The sequence below is a fragment of the Phaenicophaeus curvirostris genome, chromosome 3 (assembly GCF_032191515.1).
Source record: "Phaenicophaeus curvirostris isolate KB17595 chromosome 3, BPBGC_Pcur_1.0, whole genome shotgun sequence".
Lineage (NCBI taxonomy): Eukaryota > Metazoa > Chordata > Aves > Cuculiformes > Cuculidae > Phaenicophaeus > Phaenicophaeus curvirostris.
Genome location: NC_091394.1, coordinates 7657149 through 7677960, shown reverse-complemented (window position 1 = coordinate 7677960; position 20812 = coordinate 7657149). Strand labels below are relative to the sequence as shown.

General features: G+C 37.5%; 1 protein-coding gene across 1 annotated transcript in view; it reads right to left on the bottom strand.

Annotated features, from left to right (window-relative positions):
- LOC138718786 (dynein axonemal heavy chain 5-like) overlaps positions 1-20812 on the bottom strand; it is a 148716-nt gene that overhangs the window by 32082 nt on the left and 95822 nt on the right. Inside the window, exons 60-68 of the mRNA XM_069853348.1 lie at positions 16310-16528; positions 13753-13929; positions 10380-10574; positions 7991-8146; positions 7540-7722; positions 5005-5175; positions 4203-4581; positions 2740-3011; positions 795-959 (exon numbers count right to left, since the gene is read on the bottom strand). Of these exons, the coding sequence (XP_069709449.1) occupies positions 795-959; positions 2740-3011; positions 4203-4581; positions 5005-5175; positions 7540-7722; positions 7991-8146; positions 10380-10574; positions 13753-13929; positions 16310-16528 (1917 nt within the window). The remainder of the gene's footprint in view (positions 1-794; positions 960-2739; positions 3012-4202; positions 4582-5004; positions 5176-7539; positions 7723-7990; positions 8147-10379; positions 10575-13752; positions 13930-16309; positions 16529-20812) is intronic.

Here is a 20812-nt window from a genome sequence, read left to right as displayed (position 1 = left end):
TCTTGCTACCCCTGTTCTTGTTAAGTAACTAGATCTTACGATTCCAAAGTTTAAACGCCCAGGTGAAAGTTAGATCCTAAACTTAAGCACTATTTTTCACAGGCAAATAAAATAAGAAAAGCCTGATTTTCAAAGAGAACAAGTGTCTAAACTTTATAATCAATAAGCTAAAGATATTTGTGAGTGCTCTCCACTTTTGCAAGTGTTACTTTGCATGTAGAAAATCCTGCACCTCTAAATGAGCAAGTATTCTAACAGGGAGGAAAATTTATGGAGATCCATTGTGAATAACTTTGTCTTTGGAAAATTATACTTGTGTCTACATTGTCAACCATAAAACATAAAGCACGGAGTGCCATAAAGTGATGCCGTGCTGTAGGAAATGCTGCATGTCTCACTGAACGATAGGGTCACCAAATTAGTTTCTCATGTCACTATATTTGTGATCTTTATCTGTATCATCCTGTAGTTGTCATTACTGCTAACTCCTACAGTCAACGTGACACAGTGTAAAATACACTTTGTTCTTCTAGCTACGTAATGGACTATCATAGTCTGCTGAATAAAGACAGAGGGCTTATTGGAATCAAATCACTTGAAAAAGCAAGAATGTAGCACTTTCATTCCCTCAGTAAATACATTTTGGCTACTAGTCCAAAATGTACTTCCAGAAAACACTGGTATGAATATAAATATCATCATTCAAATTTCTATAAAATGTGGAAATACCATTTCTAGTTCAAAGGATAGTTTTAAATGTCTTTAACAACTCTAGCAAATTCAGTTTAGGATACCTTTGATTTTGCAAGACGTTCTATATTTTCAGTGGGGTCAGAACCCACAGATAAAAAGCACATCAAAGGTGTTCGACAGTCACTTTCCATCCACATTGCTTCCATTTCAAGAATAAATCCATCCGCGTATTTCTCTCCAAGAGATTCTGTAATGTAGTGTCGAGCCTAAAAAAACACGTTACCAGAAATATATAACTTCTGTTTTTTTAATTCAGCATTAATCACTGATGTAGAAGTTGCCAATAAGCATATTGGGAGGAAAATACTTTCTAAACTTCCATTTTCAACTTTGGTGTTATACAAGTTTCAGTGCACAGGAGGCAACCACTGCAATTCTCAGATAGCAAACTCAAAGAAAGAAAAGAAAGAATTCTGCTCACACAACAGTCATCCTGTGAACATTGTTGCTGAAGGATGCTAAATGTTGGCTTTTTTAAAAGAACTAAAGAAATCCATGCAGAATAGATCCACTGTTGGCCCAGATATTGCCCCTAAAGTACTAACTGCTAAAGCTTGGTGGATAGCCAAACAAAAGAGTTTCTTTATACCAGCCCCATTCTTAGCTCCTCTAAGCATGTATTGTTGACACTGTCTCTGCAGCACAGGAGATTAGACAGATCTTTCATCTGACCCAGTTACAATCTTCCCTACATATTGACAGAACTTCAAACAGAAATTCTCCTGTCCAGTCGTTATCCAATTCAAGTCTCTCACGGTGAATATCTATTTCTACTAAACATAAACACAGCTCAGACTTTATCCTTAAAGGTCAAACCTTCTCTATGCCTCTACTGTCTTCTTCTCACAGACATTTTCTAAAAGGACTTCTAAAGCTATCCTGGCGTATGAAATGCTTTTGTGACAGACGTCTTTTTCTGTGCTAGTGTAAGCTACTGGCACAGATTCTGAGGCATGTATTACAGTGAGAAATACCCTGGAACAAGGTGGGCTGAGGAAGACGCCAATTCCAGAAAAAATAACTCAATCATCCACTATTAAGTGTAACTTCTGCCCTAGCAAATAGGTAAAATCTCTTAATACTTGGTGAAACACAACAAGGAAAGAAGAGATAAAGAAAACAATAACAAAAAGGATCACCTATTTCCTCAAAAATCCAAAGAAACCATTGTTCAGAGGTGTTCTTTCTCAAGGATGATTGTGCCAGACAATAAGAATACTGATAAATAAATGCTGATAAATAAATGCTTTATTATTTAGCCTGTTTAAATTGGGACAGATGGAGCTCCCATACTTCTCTCTTATTTACCAGCTGAAGAGAAGAAAAATATGGAGGTGTTCTTGAGGAAAAAGAGGCCAGTGAAAAAATATTGTCCCCTAAATATGCTATCATGACATGTAAAGCTGAGATATGCAGGAAATCAGAAGTGCTATTTTCCAGTGTAGCTAAAGACAAAGTGAAAAGACAATACTCATAGGCTCATACATCTCTTTTAGACCTACATCCAGAAGAAAAATCCAGATATCAGAGACTGTGAAGAAACTGCTGGACAGTCTTAATGGCTACCTCCTATGGGCAAATAAACAGTTTATCTGCTATTTTAGTGCACCTGTCATCAAAGTAAATTGTTCTCTTTCCACTTCTCTGAAAAAACAGAGATGTATCTTCTGATTCACTGGAAGACTGCAATTGCTTTACAGATTTCATGATTCCACTTCAAAAGTGCCACACAAAAAGAATGGTATTCATACAGCTCCAACACAACTCATTTCATGTTTTGCAATGCCCTTTCTAATTCAGTGCAACTAAATAAAAAAATATTTCTTTCACATATAACTATTTTAAGGATTTCAATTCTGATTTTCAGAATAGCTCATTTTGCAAAAAATACTACAATAAAAACAAATTCAGAGAACATAAGTTTGGAAATAGCAGTTCTACAGGACACACAACATGCCATAATCATTACATGAAAGCATATCCTACCTGGGCAACAGTGTGATCAGGGCACCAGCTACGGACAAGGAGTAGTTTACGGAATTGATCCAGTAAGCTGTCATATCCATCAGGAATAACAGCTTTTTCAGGTGCTTCTTCATCAAACCAAGCTTTCCAAGACTTCTCATTCCTAACAACTTGCACCAGCAATTGATTAAAAGGGTTCAAGCTAGATAACTGCACAAGATTGAGCCATGTCATGTCAAGGATCCACTTTTTAGGTTTTGGTTCCACAGAGTTCAGATCCAAGCTGGCACCTCCTGCAAAGTGAAAAGCATTATAGAGAAAAACAAGCATTGTTATACAGAAAAATGATAAGTAATAAAAAATATTTATTTCTATAATTCAGGAAGTAAAAATCTTTGTAAGCCAGGACACAGAGACCTAGAATTCACATGGAAAAGTCAACAAAGACACACTGAGGAATCACAGAATAGTTAGGGTTGGAAGGGACCTTAATGATCATCTAGTTCCAAACCCCCCTGCCATGGGCAGGGACAAAGTGCCTTTAAGTGCCTCCTAGAGGTGAAATCCAAGCAATTTTTCTGCTGCTTTTTTTCCCATCTATAGAGTTGGAATAAAACTTGCCTACCAGAAAGGATACTCAAGTCTTCAAACCAGATGCAGAAAGGACCTATAGTTAATCTAATCTCCCTTCACCTAGACAACAGCATAAACCAAACATGGTGCATTCATTTCCAGAGCTGTGCAACTTCAACAGCCTCTTATCTCAACCACCAATCCAGCGTTGTACCCATTTGAGCCTGCAAAACATCTAAGTCACAGATGAACATCAAATCAATGTTTGCAAAGCAAACTGTGATATTTGAATGGCAAGTACCTGACTGTACTTATCTTGGTATCTGATTGTACCTACCATATATTGGAGATAGTAGTGTCCACTCCCATCAAATTTTATAAACTTTACTAAATTTTTCTTTTGTCACCGTGTCTGAGTAGTGACGTGCAGTAGTGACATAATACAATATAACAATGTTTTATAACACCTATCAGATTTTCACTTTTTCCATACTGATACTTATATGTGGTACTGAGCCCTCATGCAATCACGTGCCTACTCACCAGCCATCAAAAGAGATTTTGCTGTCTGTCTCCAAGTTCACAAACATAGGTATGTGGCAACTCAAAAAAGAGACACATATGAGAAAACTATAGGCTGTCTTGCAAAGTAATGACTTCTTTTTCCCGTTTCACAATGTAAATCAGCTAACTAGCCCCATCTAAGCATCATTTTGATAATTAATAATCTATAGCGTGCTTGTTTTAGAAAATTTGTCTCTTAATTCCTCCTTGGGCTATGTATGCTTCCAAATATCAGTTAAAAAACATTAGATCCACTGGATACAACATATTGCTAGTCCAAGAACAGCAAAATCTGAATTTGGCAGTTCATAGACATATATAAATGGGAATATTTTTAGAGAAATTACCTTTGATCAGTGTCTCAAACTCAGTGTGTGAAATTTTCTTGGCCTGCAAGTCAATCTTCAGTGCCAGAAGCAATGTAAACAGGAATCTGTGATTTTCATACAGGCCTCGAACTGTGTACTTGAAGACTTCATAGGTGAGATGCTCGATTATGTATTCTACCCTTTTTGCTGTGATCTGAGATTTCCGAGATCTTTCCACTGATAGGTTAAAAATGCCAAGGAACTGCCGTAAGGATGTTTGGTACATGACATTAACCAAGCTCATTTCCACGATTAGGAAATACAGGATGCTACCACGACAAGCAACAGGACGATACTCTTCACGAGCAGTATTGATTTTCACCTCTGTCTCCGCTGCTATGTTTAATTTTTCACTGACCTTAAAATTAATGGAAAAGACCGTGAAGATTAAGTCACGTCACTTGTGATTTATACTGCACAAGCAAAAAGAAAAGGTCTTGATTAAGATCACTATGGTATTTTTAGTCAAGGTTTGCTTCCCTTTGTCAGTGTTTTAATACATGCATTATGTCTTCATGTGTTCAAACCAAGCACAATGGGATTTGATTCAAACTCACACCTTCAAAGTATGCCTGGAATATAAAGCAGTATCCAGGTAATAGTTTAATTTTGCAATGCTTTATGAAGAAAAACCGATAGCGTTTCTACTATTTTTTTGTTAAGAAGTCAGACATTATGTAGTGGCTCTGAATAGAAAAAGCAAACCCAGAAAAAATATTTGTCTGCTAATAATCTTTAAATTACAATTACAAAATGTATCTGTAATGCATTAAAAATTCACCTCTTCTGCTGTTGTTTTAGTGATTCTTAGGACTTCTATCAGAGACTCATCTTCAACCAAAGAGCCTTCTGTACTGGTTAGACGGAAGAGTAGATTATCCTCAAGCTCCTGCATTTTCCTCTTGTTAGATGTCACTTCTTCCATCAGTTTGACTCTCTCTGCCTCCAGTTCCTGTATTCAGAAATATGCCTTAGAACATTTAAGATTAATTCAAAGAAAGGTTCCTTATAATGATACAGAAAAAGTGATTTCATGCATGACAGGTTGGGCGCTTTGCCGCTTTTTCTATAAAATATTGAAATATTATACATTATATGCAAAAGAAATTTATACGTATATTGCATTTCTTTTATTAATGTAGCATACTGAAGAGTAAAAACACATCAGAATTACCAGGAGAAGCTTCTTTATAGTAAGATGGACAAAGCACTAAAGCTACAGTATTAGGGAAGCTGCCTGGATGACCTTTTCCATTTCTAAGCTCTACGACTCTCGAAGTTTGCAAGATACACTTCTCTACTGCTTAAAAAATAGGAATGTTACAATTGTTACCTATGTCATATAGAATTTTTATGCTATTTCTACAAAACAGACAATGACACAGGAACAATGATGGACATTGAGGCATCTATACTGCACAGGTTAACACAGTTCAGGGATACCCTTGCTGGCTACCTTTACTTAATCAAGTCAACATTCCTGTAAGAAAAGGGTAGTTAATAAAACCAGCCTACCTACAGAATGGGGCTACAGAATGTAGCTCTGTGGAAGATACAAATAACTGCATCCCAAAAGAGAAGAATGACAAACATTAGTCATTCAGCTTCAAATTTTCTGCATTTTCTCTTCTTTCTTTACCATTAATGCAAAAAAAGATTAAAATTACATAAAAGGCATAGTTCTACAGAACACTCAGACTTGCATTTAAATATACATATTTAAATTTGAGTTTAGGACATGCTTAGTTTAAGAACAGGCACCTTACCCATTCTATTTGTAAACCTGTAAAAACTATCTTTCAGAAAATTAGGAAATATATCCGATGCCAGGTTCTTGTTTGCAAGAGCATATCATGACCGCATTTATCAAAACCAAAAAGAAATGGTTCTGAACACAAACAGTGGCAGCAACTTCATTATCATAGTGTGAAAAGACGCTGATAACATTTTTTTCATATAGTTACAGGAGCAACCTTTAAAGTTGAGAGGAATAAACACTTCTTTGAACATATATTTCATTGATTACTACAGTAATTTTAAGGCCTTGGTTCTGTTAACTATCACTTTAGCTCAGTGATCATAAACTCGTCTTCTTGTATGTAACAGAAAACCTCTTTTTCAGATTCTCTCTTCATACTCTGTCTCTCCTTTAGACTAGAATCATCAGCGCTCTATTGGCTCCAGCTATCTAGATCAGGGCATTCACCTCTTATTGAGATGAAGCAGAACAACCATGATTTCTTCATATTTACTAAAAGGAAGGAGTTTAATAAATGTTGATCTCCTGCAACCACGTCCCTCTGCAGCAAGTAGTGCTGATACTAACCAGCTACCCTTGCAGCTCTCTTCCCCTAATACACAGCACTGGATGAATATTTTTAATTGACTGTATTTTTGACCCAAAATGCAGTCTAGTGTTGATACATATATTCAATATGAATTCTCTAACATTTTTTTTCCAGGAAAAAAATACCAACCACAGAGCAAGGGTATCTGTATGGGAGATGACTTTTATATATAGGTCATGAGAAACCTATTGGCTTCTATCTTAATTTAATGAGGAAGGAAGAAAATACTTCATTTTAGTGTAATTGGACAGTAACATTCATGTATTTATTGGTCTGACTGCATGTGCAAAAACCCCAGTGCTTATGATGAATTCAGTCCTAAGCTTTTGGATAACCAGGTTTAAATTAGAACACACAAAAAGAAATGGAAATGATCTAGGAATTAAAATTATTGTGGATGATGCCTCCAATTCAATATTATGAAATCAAAGTCCTGAAAAATACCCAAGAGACAATTTTCTTCCTTACATTTGCTTCCACATCATCAATGGAAATTTTATTTAGAGTAGAGTCAAGTAAGTGTTCAGGGCTCCTTAAAACTCTCATATCCCCTTACTAGAGCCTGGCTGGCAAAAGTAGTTCAAGTTCATAAGCATTTTTTCATGTAATTTAAATTAAGTGTAAAATGGACTTCAGAAATAAAAGAGGTTTCAGACTGAACAAGGAGCCTTTGCTATATATGAAGGAATAAAGATGCTCTATGTATGTCATGTATATCCTTGTAATGTATTTTTAATGAATTATTTTCTTTCTTCTCTTTCCAAGGCCAGCTCTTAAATTAAATTTAGGTTCCTCCATTCAATTAAAAACCAGATCCACATTCCCTTTCAAAAACTGCATAACCCCCTAAATTTTCATTCAAATTTGTTCTTGCATTTGATTTCAACCAAGATAGTGGGTATATCCACTTAACGTGCAGATATCAAGCAATCTTTCTCTATATATGAACATTGCAAGCTATTAGATACCTGTTTTTCTGTGAGGATGACACAGCCAAGAAGCTGATCTTCCAGCCCTTTCATAGTAACAGTAAAGTCAATCACAGTTGTCCTTGCACTAGTTTCTGGAGTATAGGCAGGATTAGCCAATTTTGTCGTCATATAAAGGGTAAACCCCTTCTTCACATCTATCTCCTTGTCACCTACTTTCACCTGAAAATAAAACATATTACTCAATTTTCAAAAGGTGAAATCAGAAAAAAAGTTATTTTATCCAGCAAAAAACAGATAAACTCTTACGTTACATTTTCATCTACACTTTTTCAGCTTTCTGCTTAAGGAGTGAAAAAATCCAACCCCATAAGTTCACTACTCATCTTTCTAATTGTCGTGAAAGTGTGACTCTCAGCAGTATCCAGACTACCAGACACCCAGCAACAGTCTTACTGTTTTTAAATTCCATAATCACAATTCATCTTACTTTGTGTGCTGAACCAGATTTTATGAAATTTTTTTCCAAGATGTTATCTAGAGCAGGATCAAGTTCCTCTCCAACATCTTCAATTAACAAAGGTCGCCCAAGAGACAAGCAATCTTCTATATAACTTCTGAAGTACTTGTGGTTCATAGTTGTAACCTAGGAAGATTGGTTCACAATATTGCATGCATTTGCAAACACATAGAAAACACTATAAAATCTATTGCACCTTTCAAAAATTGTACTCATCCTGGGTTATCTACACAAATTATTATGTTTTAAGGACCACATCCACCTCTGCTGAAATGAAAGGAAGTTTTGTTTTAAGCTTTACAAAATAGTTCACACTTCTTTGTTGTTATGTATTTATTTATTTATCTACATTATCTATCTAATCACTGTAGTATCTTAAAATCTTTTAAAATATTAATGGATTTATGCTCAGAACACTTAATGTGAAGTAGGGAAATATTTATAGGGTTCAGATAGGGAACCAGTGTTACATAGGAAGCTTGGTCTCAGATCAGATGTTGAATTTCCAATTCAGTTCCCATTTCACAATATGAAGTCTTAAAATTGCTAAAACCCACATAGACTCTTCTCAATTATTTAAACTTAATAAATTCAACATAAGCCTTTGAGATGATAATCGAACAGCCACATGTTAAGTCATGCTTTTGGGGGCTTTTTTTAACCAGAAAAAAACCTAGAATAGAAACATTTTTAAAATAAATCCTTCTCCTAAAGTCAGTGCTCTTTGAAAATGGCATAATTAAAAAATCTTGAGGCGCATTATACAGTCTTATAACAGTATATTGTTTAAAAATTAATGCTATGTTCCATCACTCTGCACTTTTAGCTTTGTTACAACCTTGGCATGTGTATCCACTAAAATGGCATGTTGCCTATATTTTTAGTCCAAATGAAACTGAGGGATGAAGCTAGTGTCCTAGTAACCAACAATATAAGCCTAACAGACCACAGCAAATTACAATATCTCAGATGTAAAGGCATAATCTAAACATTTGGGGGTGTAGAGTCTTGCCATAACTCTTCTTCAGATTATTCTTCTTCAGATTCTTCTAACACATCCGATACCTCAGCTAGGATGTCTAAAAGCCCATAATTGACTGAATTTTCATCAGGAAAGCTTCCTCTGCATTTAGAGGCTGTACCTGTGCGTATCCAAAGCCATGTAGGATTTAAGACTACGCAGTACTTAAGTCCCTTCAGGATTCACAAATGCCATGGGCTGAATATTCACACATACTGACCACAAGGTAAACCCAGTAGACATTTTTCTCTGGCCCATCAGCTAAAGATCATCATCGGTTTTAATGTATGAATAGTGAGGAAAGAGGAAACAGTATTTTAATCTCCCAGTCCCTGCTTTGTGAGTATGTGATATAATTTCCTTATGCAGCTACTGGACCAGGGAACAGAACCTGTGTGTTCACAGTCTCCTTCTGCAGGCTGTATGCTGACACACGGAGAGAGCAGACACCTGGAGGGTGGACAATACAGACTCTGTAGGACACTTTAAAATTACTGTGGAAAAGCCTACAGTACAGCAGAAAGAGCCAGTGCAAGTCCCTAACTGAAGGGAGTGTTCCAGCTCAGCTTGGAAGCTCTCTGAAATCTTCAGTAAGAGATGTAAGTCTTAAAGAGGGTGAAGATGAGATACATCCTACTGTTTCTTGTTGGTTACTCACACTAACATTTCTTGATCCAAATTTTGGGGGACAAAGTAAGGTCTAATGTAATTTAGCAGAAGCCGGATTATCTACTGTAAGGCAGTAGATTTCACAGACCCACAAAATGTCTAAATTCTTCTGTGAATACAACTCATACATTTTAGAAGAGCTTTTGATCATACTTTTAATAAAGGCATTCATTTTTCCAGGGTCTTTGAATGCTGTACATTATTTTTCAGTCTCTTCTCAGTCAATACTTCCCATTTCTAGCTGCATTTCCACACCATTTTTTGAGCACATTCAACTTATTAGAAATTGGATTTGCCTTGAAGAACCAACTGCCTGATCCTGTCTGGTCTTAATTTTGCATGTCATTTACTTCCGTCTACATTTCTCTTTCTCTATGACAAGTAATTAAGAGAGTCATCATAAAAATACATATGGCATAACATATAATTCCAATTTGCTCTAGAAACTGTGTTTCTGGGAGATGACAAATCAGTACAGCTTATTTCACCCTTATACAGATAGTTCACAAATTTTGTGCCAGTCTTGTTTTAATTTCTGCCTAACTGTATACCATAAATATCAGATTTACAATTACACTTGACCACAGTACAATGACAGCAAAAATAGTTTGCATTGCTAACTACAATGTGAAATGACACACACATAGAAATATTAAATTAACCATTTACCTGGAGTCCATTATTCTTTTCCTTATTTTTAATCCAGACCTTTCCTTGACCTTGTGGATCAATCAACAAAGGATACCTAGATGATTTTGTGACAATGATGCCATTCTGAATTGAAAGGTCATCATTCGGAAGACCCTGGAGGTTCCATTCACCCATTGTACCATTGTCAACAAGCATACCAGTCAGGTTCAGGTCCTAATACAAAATATGTAATTATAAAAGGAGTACCAGTTAGAGGAGTTATACTAAAATGTTTGATGGAAGGTTTTTCTTCTTACTTTGATCATAATGCATGACAGAATGTATTTGGTAGTTGCTGTTTATTGTTTCCTTTCTTTAAAGTTTAAGACCTAAATCACTGAAGTCAGGCAATCATGAAAGTGAATTGTGTTGAGGCTTTGATGTCCATTAAAGAATGTTAGAGGAACTCTGAATTCAGTTCCATATTTAGAGGAAGGGCTGTCTTTGTCACAAGAGCTTCCTCCAGCTGTAAAGCTGTGAAGTGCCCTCCAAGTACATATATGAATACTGGATTGTTTCTATGAGACTTGGAGAAGAAAAAAGAGATGTGCTGTGGATCAATAACCATGAACTACCATGGAAAGTTACGTGTTGACTAACCTGCTATAGTTGGTTCACTATGAACAGTGACTGGCCTCTCAAGAATGTGTACGTGAAGAAAAGAGTGCTTAAAATCACAAATCAAGCTGTCCAAATTAGAAAAGTGGCTTAATAATTATATGAGTTTAAAAAGAATAAAACTGAAGGGTTGGAGTTTTTTTTTTCTCCATACATTTTGTACTCAAGAATTCCTTTTTGTGAGCTTTCTCTACAAACATGTTTAAAGGGAAAGAAAAAGTCTGCAATTCCTGCAAAAATCACAGAATTCAGCATCTGAAGCCTAAAGCAAAATTTCAGCTACTGTGAGACTTTTGATAGAGTCATGAGAGTTAGAGATACCAGTGGCTGTAAGACTCAAAAGCTTTTTTACCCCTTTGATATTTTTGATGCTCTAATTATTTAAGAATCTGAACGAAGCAACACAAACTATTCTCAGAAGGCACAGAAACTTTAAGAATCCCATTTCCATTTGTGAAAAGGACAGTAAAGCATTTAAAACCAAAATTTTCAGCAATTTGAACCTAAAACTATACTTAGCTCCTTAAACAGAAATGTAGCTTCTAAACAGCTTTGAATTCTTTCTTACTGCAGCAGTAACTGTCAGTCACACTGCATCTCTGAAATTTAGCTAATTTAAGTGCCCAACTACACAGATAGATAGCTAATTTTAACCAGCTCTCTTTAAATTGGTATAGCTAAATGACTCATACACCCACAGCCAGTTAGTCTGTGACAAAGGCAGATGTCAAGCCTTTTGCTTGAACTGAAAAGCTGCTTTCTTTTCTGCGGTGCAGAGTAACAAGAGAAGCCCATATGCTGCCTTTTGTGAGTACTTAATTCACTGGAAAAAATTAAACTTCTCTTCTGCACACTAACATTGAAATCATAATCTTGTCTTAAATGGCAACTATCTAAAAAAAAATGGTAATCATGGTTTGAAACTCATTAATTATGGTTTTCTCTGTCCATATGAAAAAAAAAAACAAACCAACATAGAAACAATCAAAAGGTATTCCTCAAATTTTGAAGGATGCAGTTGAATAGTAATGTGGTCGGAAGACCTCCACAGAGACAGAATTCTAGTTCTCTATGTCTTGCTTTTTAAGGACATTATACATCCAAGTTCTTACCTTTAAATGGTAAGAATCTTGACAGATATTCCCCAAGGTAAGCAGCTTTTAAGAACATTTTGTACACTGAATTTGAGAAAGAGCCTCCATGGGATGAATGTATGTAGGATAACTCCCATACCACATTGGTAAAGAATCTTGCCTGAGACTACACTGCTGCTGGTAGATTGTGGCAAAAAAAGAGCAGGATTCATGTAAAGGAACCTGCCTTGTATCATAGTCCCAGCAAGCAGATTGTTCTCTTTATTAAAGGTAGTTATGTGGTGTGTCAGGTACTGAAGCTGCATGATGAGACCATAGCTGAAGCAAGGTAAACCAAGCTTTACAAAATCCAGGTTTTGTTTCACTTAATCATCTCAACAAGACACTTCAGGTTAAACCAAATTAAATAGTACGGTTACACAGCAGGGGGTACGACAAGAGGTTATTAACTGATAATATGTGGAAGTTCTTAGATGATACTTCCTTGTTCAAAATGTGCAATGGTCTTTTCTATAATTGCTTGTAAGAGTATTTTTATGTCAAGAGCTAATCTAGCTACATTAAGGACAAAAGTGTGAAGCTTCATAAAGGAAAAGCTGTTTAGTTTAATTTTACAGATATTTTCTGGCAAATCTTGATTACTGAAATGTAGTACTTAAGTAATCGTAAATGAAAATAATCAAACTTTGTATTCCTACATGATTTTGTTGTGTTCAAAATGTAATATATTAAGAACAGTAGGTTTAAAAACTTACGATGCAATATGTCAGAAATACAAAACATATGAAAAACCTTTCATTCCAATTCACCCTTTATATTCTAGATTTACGCTCAGCCTGAAAAGTAGATATCTAGAGAGAGATCAGATTTTTAGTGGCAGCACATGAGACTGTAGATGGCCAAAGTGGAAACAGAATAAATCTTGCTGGGTCCTTGGAAGATGGTGGTCACATAACTACCACCCAACCCAGAATGCACAGACAAATCTCCCCACCTCTGTGCCATCCTGTGGGCATAACCTGGGAGCTGCTGTTTCAAAGACTGCCTGGAAAACTATAGGAGCACAGCAATGCCAGTTGTGGGGCAGTATCCTCACATATTCCTAAGTCATGCTTTGTAAGCAGAGAACTTAAATGCTGAGGGAGACACACAACTGGTGTTTTATTCAATACGCGTATTTACCACTTTCATTAAATGCTAGATGTGGCTAATTTGCTTGACTTTATGACTGAAATTATGGACACAACATTGTATCTGCAAAAAAACCCACCAGACATGCAGGAAAATTGTGGCTACCTGATGGAACTCCCTACGATAAGGTGAATCTATTCTAAGCTGGTGAATTTTACTCTGTTTCCAATATCAGCTGACCTCAGACAGCATCTCTCTCTCAGATTTGCCCGAGCAATGGCCTATATACCAATCTTGCAATGCATGACAGTATAAAGAGAATCTTAAAGCACACCTTTTTAGAAGCTTGGTTGTTAAGTGTTTGGATTTTTTTTATTTATTAAAAATTTGATGGGATGTGACAACCTGTAAATAATCTTCCAATTATGTACTTTCCTGGAACAGAATACTCTGAACACTATTTCTCTGCAAGGCAAAGAGTAAGGTCAGGACAGAGCAAGAACACTTACGTTACTGTATGGAATCTTGCTGTTGTCCATCTCTTTCTTCCACAATTGGAGCAGCAAATTCCTGTACTCCTGATTAAAGGGTCCAGAATAGGAGAGAAAACCCGTAGCCAGAAGAACATTTCCCACTAAATTGATAATTTGATTTTGAAAGTTTTTGCTGCTTGCTGTCCAACGAAGCTGTACGCAAAATATTATAAACAAGTTAGATCAAGCAGGCACAAAACTAACCAAAATATTTAACTTCAGAATTTATCTCTTTCTAGCAAATAATTGTTCTTCAAACCAGGAATATTTTTGGCTTTAAATTGTTCTTTTCAGAAGTAGAAGTTTTCTTGGAGGAGATGGTAACCACTCAACTGAGTAAAGAAAAAGCATCTTTGCCAACAGGCTGGCCAGAAGTGCTTTAAAGGGGAACCAAGTGGGAGGGAGAGGATGACCAACAATCATGTGAGGAAGTGGAGGAGTAGGCTGGCAAAAAAAATGTGTAGGGTGGGGACCCTGTAATCAATAAGAGGACTCACTAATTGAGGACCACCCCGCACATATCCACATAAACAAAGAAGTGCCTATCAGACAGAATGGTGTGGATAGCTTTCATATTGCTTTTGGGAAGTTAACACAGATGGGAACCTCTCTGAAGCGCTTGCACACTAATGTGCACGGCATGAAGCACAAACGAGGAGCTAGAGGTCTTGTGGTTGCAGAGTCATGATCTCATGGGGATCATGGGGACACAGTAAGGAGGCTTCCACAACTGGAGTGCTGCAATAGGTTTTCCAAACAGGCTTGTTTGGAAAGACAGGATGTGGAGAAGAAGAGGGGAGGGTTTTTTTATGCGAGGGCTGCTGAAATGCATGGAGCTCTTCATGTGAGACTCTGGGATGGGTGATGAGATGGTTGAGAGCTTATTGGCTAGGATTAGAGGGCAGACCAACATCGGTAACGTTGTGTATGCCTGTTACAGACGATATGATTAAGAAGAAGTAGATGAGGTCTTTTTCAGACAACAGGAAGAAACCTCACATTCACAAGTCCTGGTCCACATAGGGGACTTCGCCACTGTGATACCTTCTGGAGGGACAACATAGCAACACACAAGCAATCTAGGAGGTTTTAAGGAGTGCAGCAACAGAAAATTCTTAGCACAGGTAACTGAAGGTAGTCTGCAGAACACAGACTTGCAAACAAGAAATAAATGGTCAGGGATGTAAAGGTTGGGGGCAGCCTTGGCTGAAAGAATTGAAGTAGTTTAGCCTTGAGAACAGACAGCTCAGGGGGAATTTTATCAATGTGTACAAATACCTGATGGGAGAGTGTAAAGATGATGGTGCCAGACTCTTTTCAGCGGCACTCAGTGAAAGGACAATAGCACAAATAGAAATACAAGAAATTCTAATTAAACACACAAAAACTTCTTTTTTCAGTGGGAGTCGTCAAGGGCTGGAACAGGTTGCCAAGAGGGCTGCAGGGTCTTTATCTTTGGAGGTATTCAAAATGCAGTTGGGTAACGCTCTGAGCAACCTGCTCTATTTGACCTTGTTTTAATCAGGTGGTTTGAGTAAGATAACTTCTAGAAATCCATTCCAACCTCAATTATTCCATGATTTTGTGATATTCTGAACACTATTTTTGAGTTTTACTTCTTTCTCTCCAGATTTCTCTTCCCTTCCAACTACTCTGCATGTAATCTGGGTAAGGACCAATATATTTTAAATTTAGAAAATATGTATTTAATCCAGTATCAGTTTTGCCCAAGTCTCAGTACAGTAACTTCCAATCTTGGTGTAGCTTTAAATTTTGAAATTCACTGGAAAATATTACAAGGCATCTAACATTTTTGACTGATAAATGTCGAAGTACAGCTATGCAAACAAATGCCAAAGTGCCGGCCTCGCAGGACACAATGGTTGAAGTCAAAGCTGTCGTCAGTTTTGACTGAGGGAAATCAACCAAGGAATTATCCAAGCAAATAATCAGACTAGAAAAAAAAGAATATCCTGCTTGTTCTGGAAACCTTCAGGTTCTCTTGGAAGCCGAAGCCAGAAAAGTCTGCATAGGAAAGGTAAATTTCAAGCTCAGTGCAAAGGATAACAATTATCCCATAATTCTAAAAGGCTCCAGTAGAAATCTGAACTTCAAATATAGTTCAGAACATTCGTCAAGCTTCAAATTCCTGTTCTTGTATACTTGGTGAGAAAAATAGAATAATCCTTCTTATAAATATTTTAGGGTAATTATTTAGGTTAAGCCTAATTTTTCTTCGTATGAAAGCTAAAAGGAATTTGGATCTGTGGTTTTAAATCTGTACTTTATCCCAATACAAGCCACATGATATGACATAGATCTTCATACAGAAGAATTAAGAAAATAAAACTCTTTTACTTTGTTAGATACATGAAGTTCAAGTAAAAAACATACATATAAATAAATTAGTGTCATATGATATTGAGATGTCACCATGCCTTGAATTTCTTGAGCACTGCTAATGATCATTATGGAGTATTCTCAAAACTGAGAATCTGGTTTGTGCTGGAAAACTACTCATATGTGCTAATACCTTTTCTCCACCTAATCCTTCAATCAGAGCTGTGGCGTTGTTCATCTTCCTTCTGCACGCCTCAGCATCAGCAAGTAATGCCTGCTTCTCTTTCATAGCAGTATCATACATGGCTTGTACTTGATCCAGTTCCATTTGCTTCTCATTCAGCTGAAGCTGTGCATTATTCAGTTCCATTTGGGCAGCTGCAAGTCTTCCCTCTTGCAAGGTTAAATTTGCCTACAAACATTTAAAAGTAAAGAGTAGTCAATACCTATTATTTGGCAATAGCAAATGACATTAATGCAATAGCACATATTGTATTGTATTGTATTGAGTAATTTTTAAAATAATATGCTTAAGAAGACAGCAGTTTTCTCCTTCTTTAACTTTTCAACCTAAAACTGGAACAGTTATTCAATGCAATCTTAAATGTTTTAATAATATTTTCAGAATATCACAAAATAATCAATTATTTGAAATCACAATATACTTGAAATAGCTGTATACTAGACATATGAAGCAACCCATACATTGTTTTCTGTAATACATTCTCAGTGCAAAACAATATTAAGATAGTCCTAATGGATTATAAAATAATAATAATGATAATGGAAACTATTCTTCTCCTCTCTTTTCCAATCAATTACTTCTACAATAGAAATATAACAAATTCATTTTTTGCTCTGCTGGAAACTAAAACTCTAAGAGAATTTTCTCACATCTCTAAATAGATTTCAATGATGAGCTGCCAGTCATACAAATGTGGCCTCTTAACTAGTACGTTCCTAACAGGAGAGAGTATTCTATGAATTCAGAATGTGTTTCCAAATGTATGTTTGCAAAAGATTACAGACTGACAAAGTTTTTATGAAACTCACACATACAGATAAAGGTTGCTTCCATTTACTCTGAATATTTCAACCCCTTGTTTAAATATCATGTATCTTCTTTCTGTTTTTTCTGCCACGAGTTATGAAGATGGAAACCAAGAATCTGTAAAAACTGTTCTATTACAAATATGAAACTTCACGCTCAGATTACGTGACATCAGAAGTATAACAGTACAAGGAATCTCTAGGATGACTCTTCGTAAATAGTGTAACCATGGGTTGAGTTTTTACATTAGATATTGACTAAAAATACACATCAAATATGCTAAAATCAACAAATTCTTCTTCCCTTGCCAGGGAGTGGAAGGCTGGTATTGAAGGGCTGGGACCAAAACAAAACAAAAAATAGAGAGGATCCAAGATCCTGTTTTGAGATCTAGGCATGATATAAAATACAACACGAAGTCTGGAGGACTTCAAAAGACAGGTCTGTGAGCAAGGAATTAGAGAAACATCTAGGTACTTATCAACAAAGCAGTGCTGCTTTATGAGTTACACAACTAGAAAACAGCACTGTCAGCAAAAATTCTTTTACTGTAGCCGTTGTGCCTGTTGACAAATCCTAGAGACAAACAAACATTTTATCATGGAGATAAGCCAGCAAAATGGTTGGCCATAAATTTTCCATCATGTAAGAATACTGAAATATTTTTACTCCATTGTTTATCACAGAGCACATTTAAAAGCATCTCCTAGAGATGAACACCGTTGAATCAGTGAGTTCTGTTCAAGACCCAGCTAAGCCGATTTCAGAACCACTGCTGTCACTTTTTACTGAATCTTGGACTATCAGGAAAAGTTTAAACAGTGAAGGAGTTCTGAGGAGGTGGTGTAATGTTATTGTGTCCTACAGCGAGGGAGAGGAAGGAGGGAGAAGTAAGAGAGAGATACAGAGGGCAGGGCTCTTTCTGGATCTTAATAATAAATGTCCAACAATAAATGGCTTGATACGATAACTGCTTTAAAAAGATCCATGATAAGAAGATAGGGAGTAAACCTTACATCCCTTCAGATGCTGGGCACCCTGCATTCATGCAGCATCAGACAGAGCCCAGACAGATTTTCCCATGCCATGCTGTGCAGAGTAGAACAAGCTATTATAAACTCCTCTTATTATTCTGTGTTATTAAAGCAGGTTCCTTTTTAAACCATCTGTTGTTGGGCCTTTCTTACTGGGATACAGAAAGAGCTCTGCAGCAGCCCTCTCTTTCCTGCCTCACCCCACCCTCTTTTGCTGTGAAGAGCATCCTCTTAAACACTGTAAGAACTAAAAAGGGGAGTAAAACAAAGTTATGACATATTTTTTCACCCCTAGTTTACACAGGTTACACAGGGAACAAAATCCCTGGAAAGTTGAGAACAGCCTAGGCAGAACAGCTAGAACAACAGGGGACTTAACATCTGGCTGTGTGGATTCATATTTCACCTTGACATTTTTCATAGCAGGACATGAACCTCAATGGAAAAGAGTGATCATGTGAATTCCCAACACATATGAGCAATGATGCTCTCTAAATATGAAAACCAGACATCCTTGCAGCAATAAAATACCCAGAAAGGTACAAAAGACTGACAAAGCTTATTTCACAGTTCTTAAAAGCTCTTAAAAGGCTACCAGTTTTGAAGATGTAGGGAGAATGAAAAAATATTTCAGACAAGTACGTAGAAAAAATAGAATGTATTGTACTATTTACATAAGACTTTACAGGGTCTCTAGAAGACCAGTTGTAATAAGAAATTATTTTACAGACAATTTAAGTTTTCAGTCAATTTTAGGGTAATCACAAAAAAGTAGTAGTACATTTTGGTACGAGTTTGATTTGTAGGCTGCTTACTCGTATGTGATGCATCATAGAATCATAGAATAACCAGGTTGGAAGAGACCCACCGGATCATCAAGTCCAACCATTCCTATCAAACACTAAACCATGTCCCTTAGCACCTCGTCCACCCGTCCCTTAAACACCTCCAGGGAAGGTGACTCAACCCCCTCCCTGGGCAGCCTGTTCCAGTGCCCAATGACCCTTTCTGTGAAGAATTTTTTTCCTAATGTCCAGCCTAAATCTCCCCTGGCGGAGCTTGAGGCCATTCACTCTTGTCCTGTCCCCTGTCACTTGGGAGAAGAGACCAGCTCCCTCCTCTCCACAACCTCCTTTCAGGGAGTTGTAGAGAGCAATGAGGTCTCCCCTCAGCCTCCTCTTCTCAAGGCTAAACACCCCCAGCTCTCTCAGCCGCTCCTCATAAGGCCTGTTCTCCCGACCCTTCACCAGCTTTGTTGCTCTTCTCTGGACTCGCTCCAGAGCCTCAACATCCTTCTTGTGGTGAGGGGCCCAGAACTGAACACAGGATTCGAGGAGCGGTCTCACCAGTGCCAACTTCAGAGGGAGAATAACCTCCCTGGACCTGCTGGTCACACCGTTTCTGATACAGGCCAAGATGCCATTGGCATTTCTCCCCTGCCAGCTTTTTTTCCCAGAGGTTTTCTTCCCTGCCAGCTTTTTTTCCGGAACACGGGGATGGCTTTCTCCTGAGCTGCTAGGATTTCCTTTTTGAAGAGTTCACAGCCCTCATGGGCTCCCTTGCCCTTGAGTACTGCCTCCCATGAGACTTTGCCAACCAGCCTTCTGAAGAGTTCAAAGTCCGCCCTCTGGAAATTTAGTGCTACTGTCCTGCTAACCACCCTCTTCCCTTCACCTAGAACAGAAAATCCTATCATCTCATGATCGCTTTGTCCTAGGCGTCCTCCTACTGCCACATCCCCCACAAAGCCTTCTCTGTTCACAAACAGCAGGTCCAGGAGGGCACCTTCCCTTGTTGGTTCATTCACCAGCTGTGCAAGGAAGTTGTCTTCTACGCACTCCAGGAGCCTCCTAGACTGCTTCCTTTCTGCTCTATTGTACTTCCAGCAGATATCAGGAAGATTGAAGTCTCCCACAAGAACAAGAGGCATTGAATAATGGTCCGTTGCACAAGAATGACTACTAACATACCAGGGTGACCACCTATGTGGTTCTCAAAGGCAGAAAGTACAGTTGTTTCAGATTACCCTATGAAGTCATCACTATTCAGTCATTCTCTGTCTTTCTTTCCAACTCCATTTTTCAACATTACATGGGTACAAACACTGCTTTCGTATTGACATCACTGTCAGGTTAGCTGGCAGTTTCCTGTGCAGAGCTTTGCCATGAAAGCAGGAGGCAAGTTCTGCTGCCAAGGAGAATCTCCTGCAAAAGAAGGCTATTACAGTCACAAGCAGCTTCATACAAACATTTCCAGCCGATTACAGGTGGGCAGGAAATGTGTCTCCCAACCACGAAGAACCACTGTAGCCTTTCTAATTGTAGTGGCATTGCTATGTGAACAAGCTTCACAACCTTCATTTCATTCTTGAGTCATGCAGCAAGGCAAAGATTCACCATTTCAGCTGGATGCAGTATGAAAGCCTGAATAAATGGATTTTATGTGAATGAATCATGAGGATTTGAGACATGCGATCAACACTCTTATCTGCACTCCCATGGAGAGGGGCTATGCTAGAACACGCCAAGGCTTGTGTGAGAGCAGCAATTTCAGCCTTGTCTTGCCATTGGCACTGGGGAGTACCACACAGACAATCCTCTCAACATCTGCT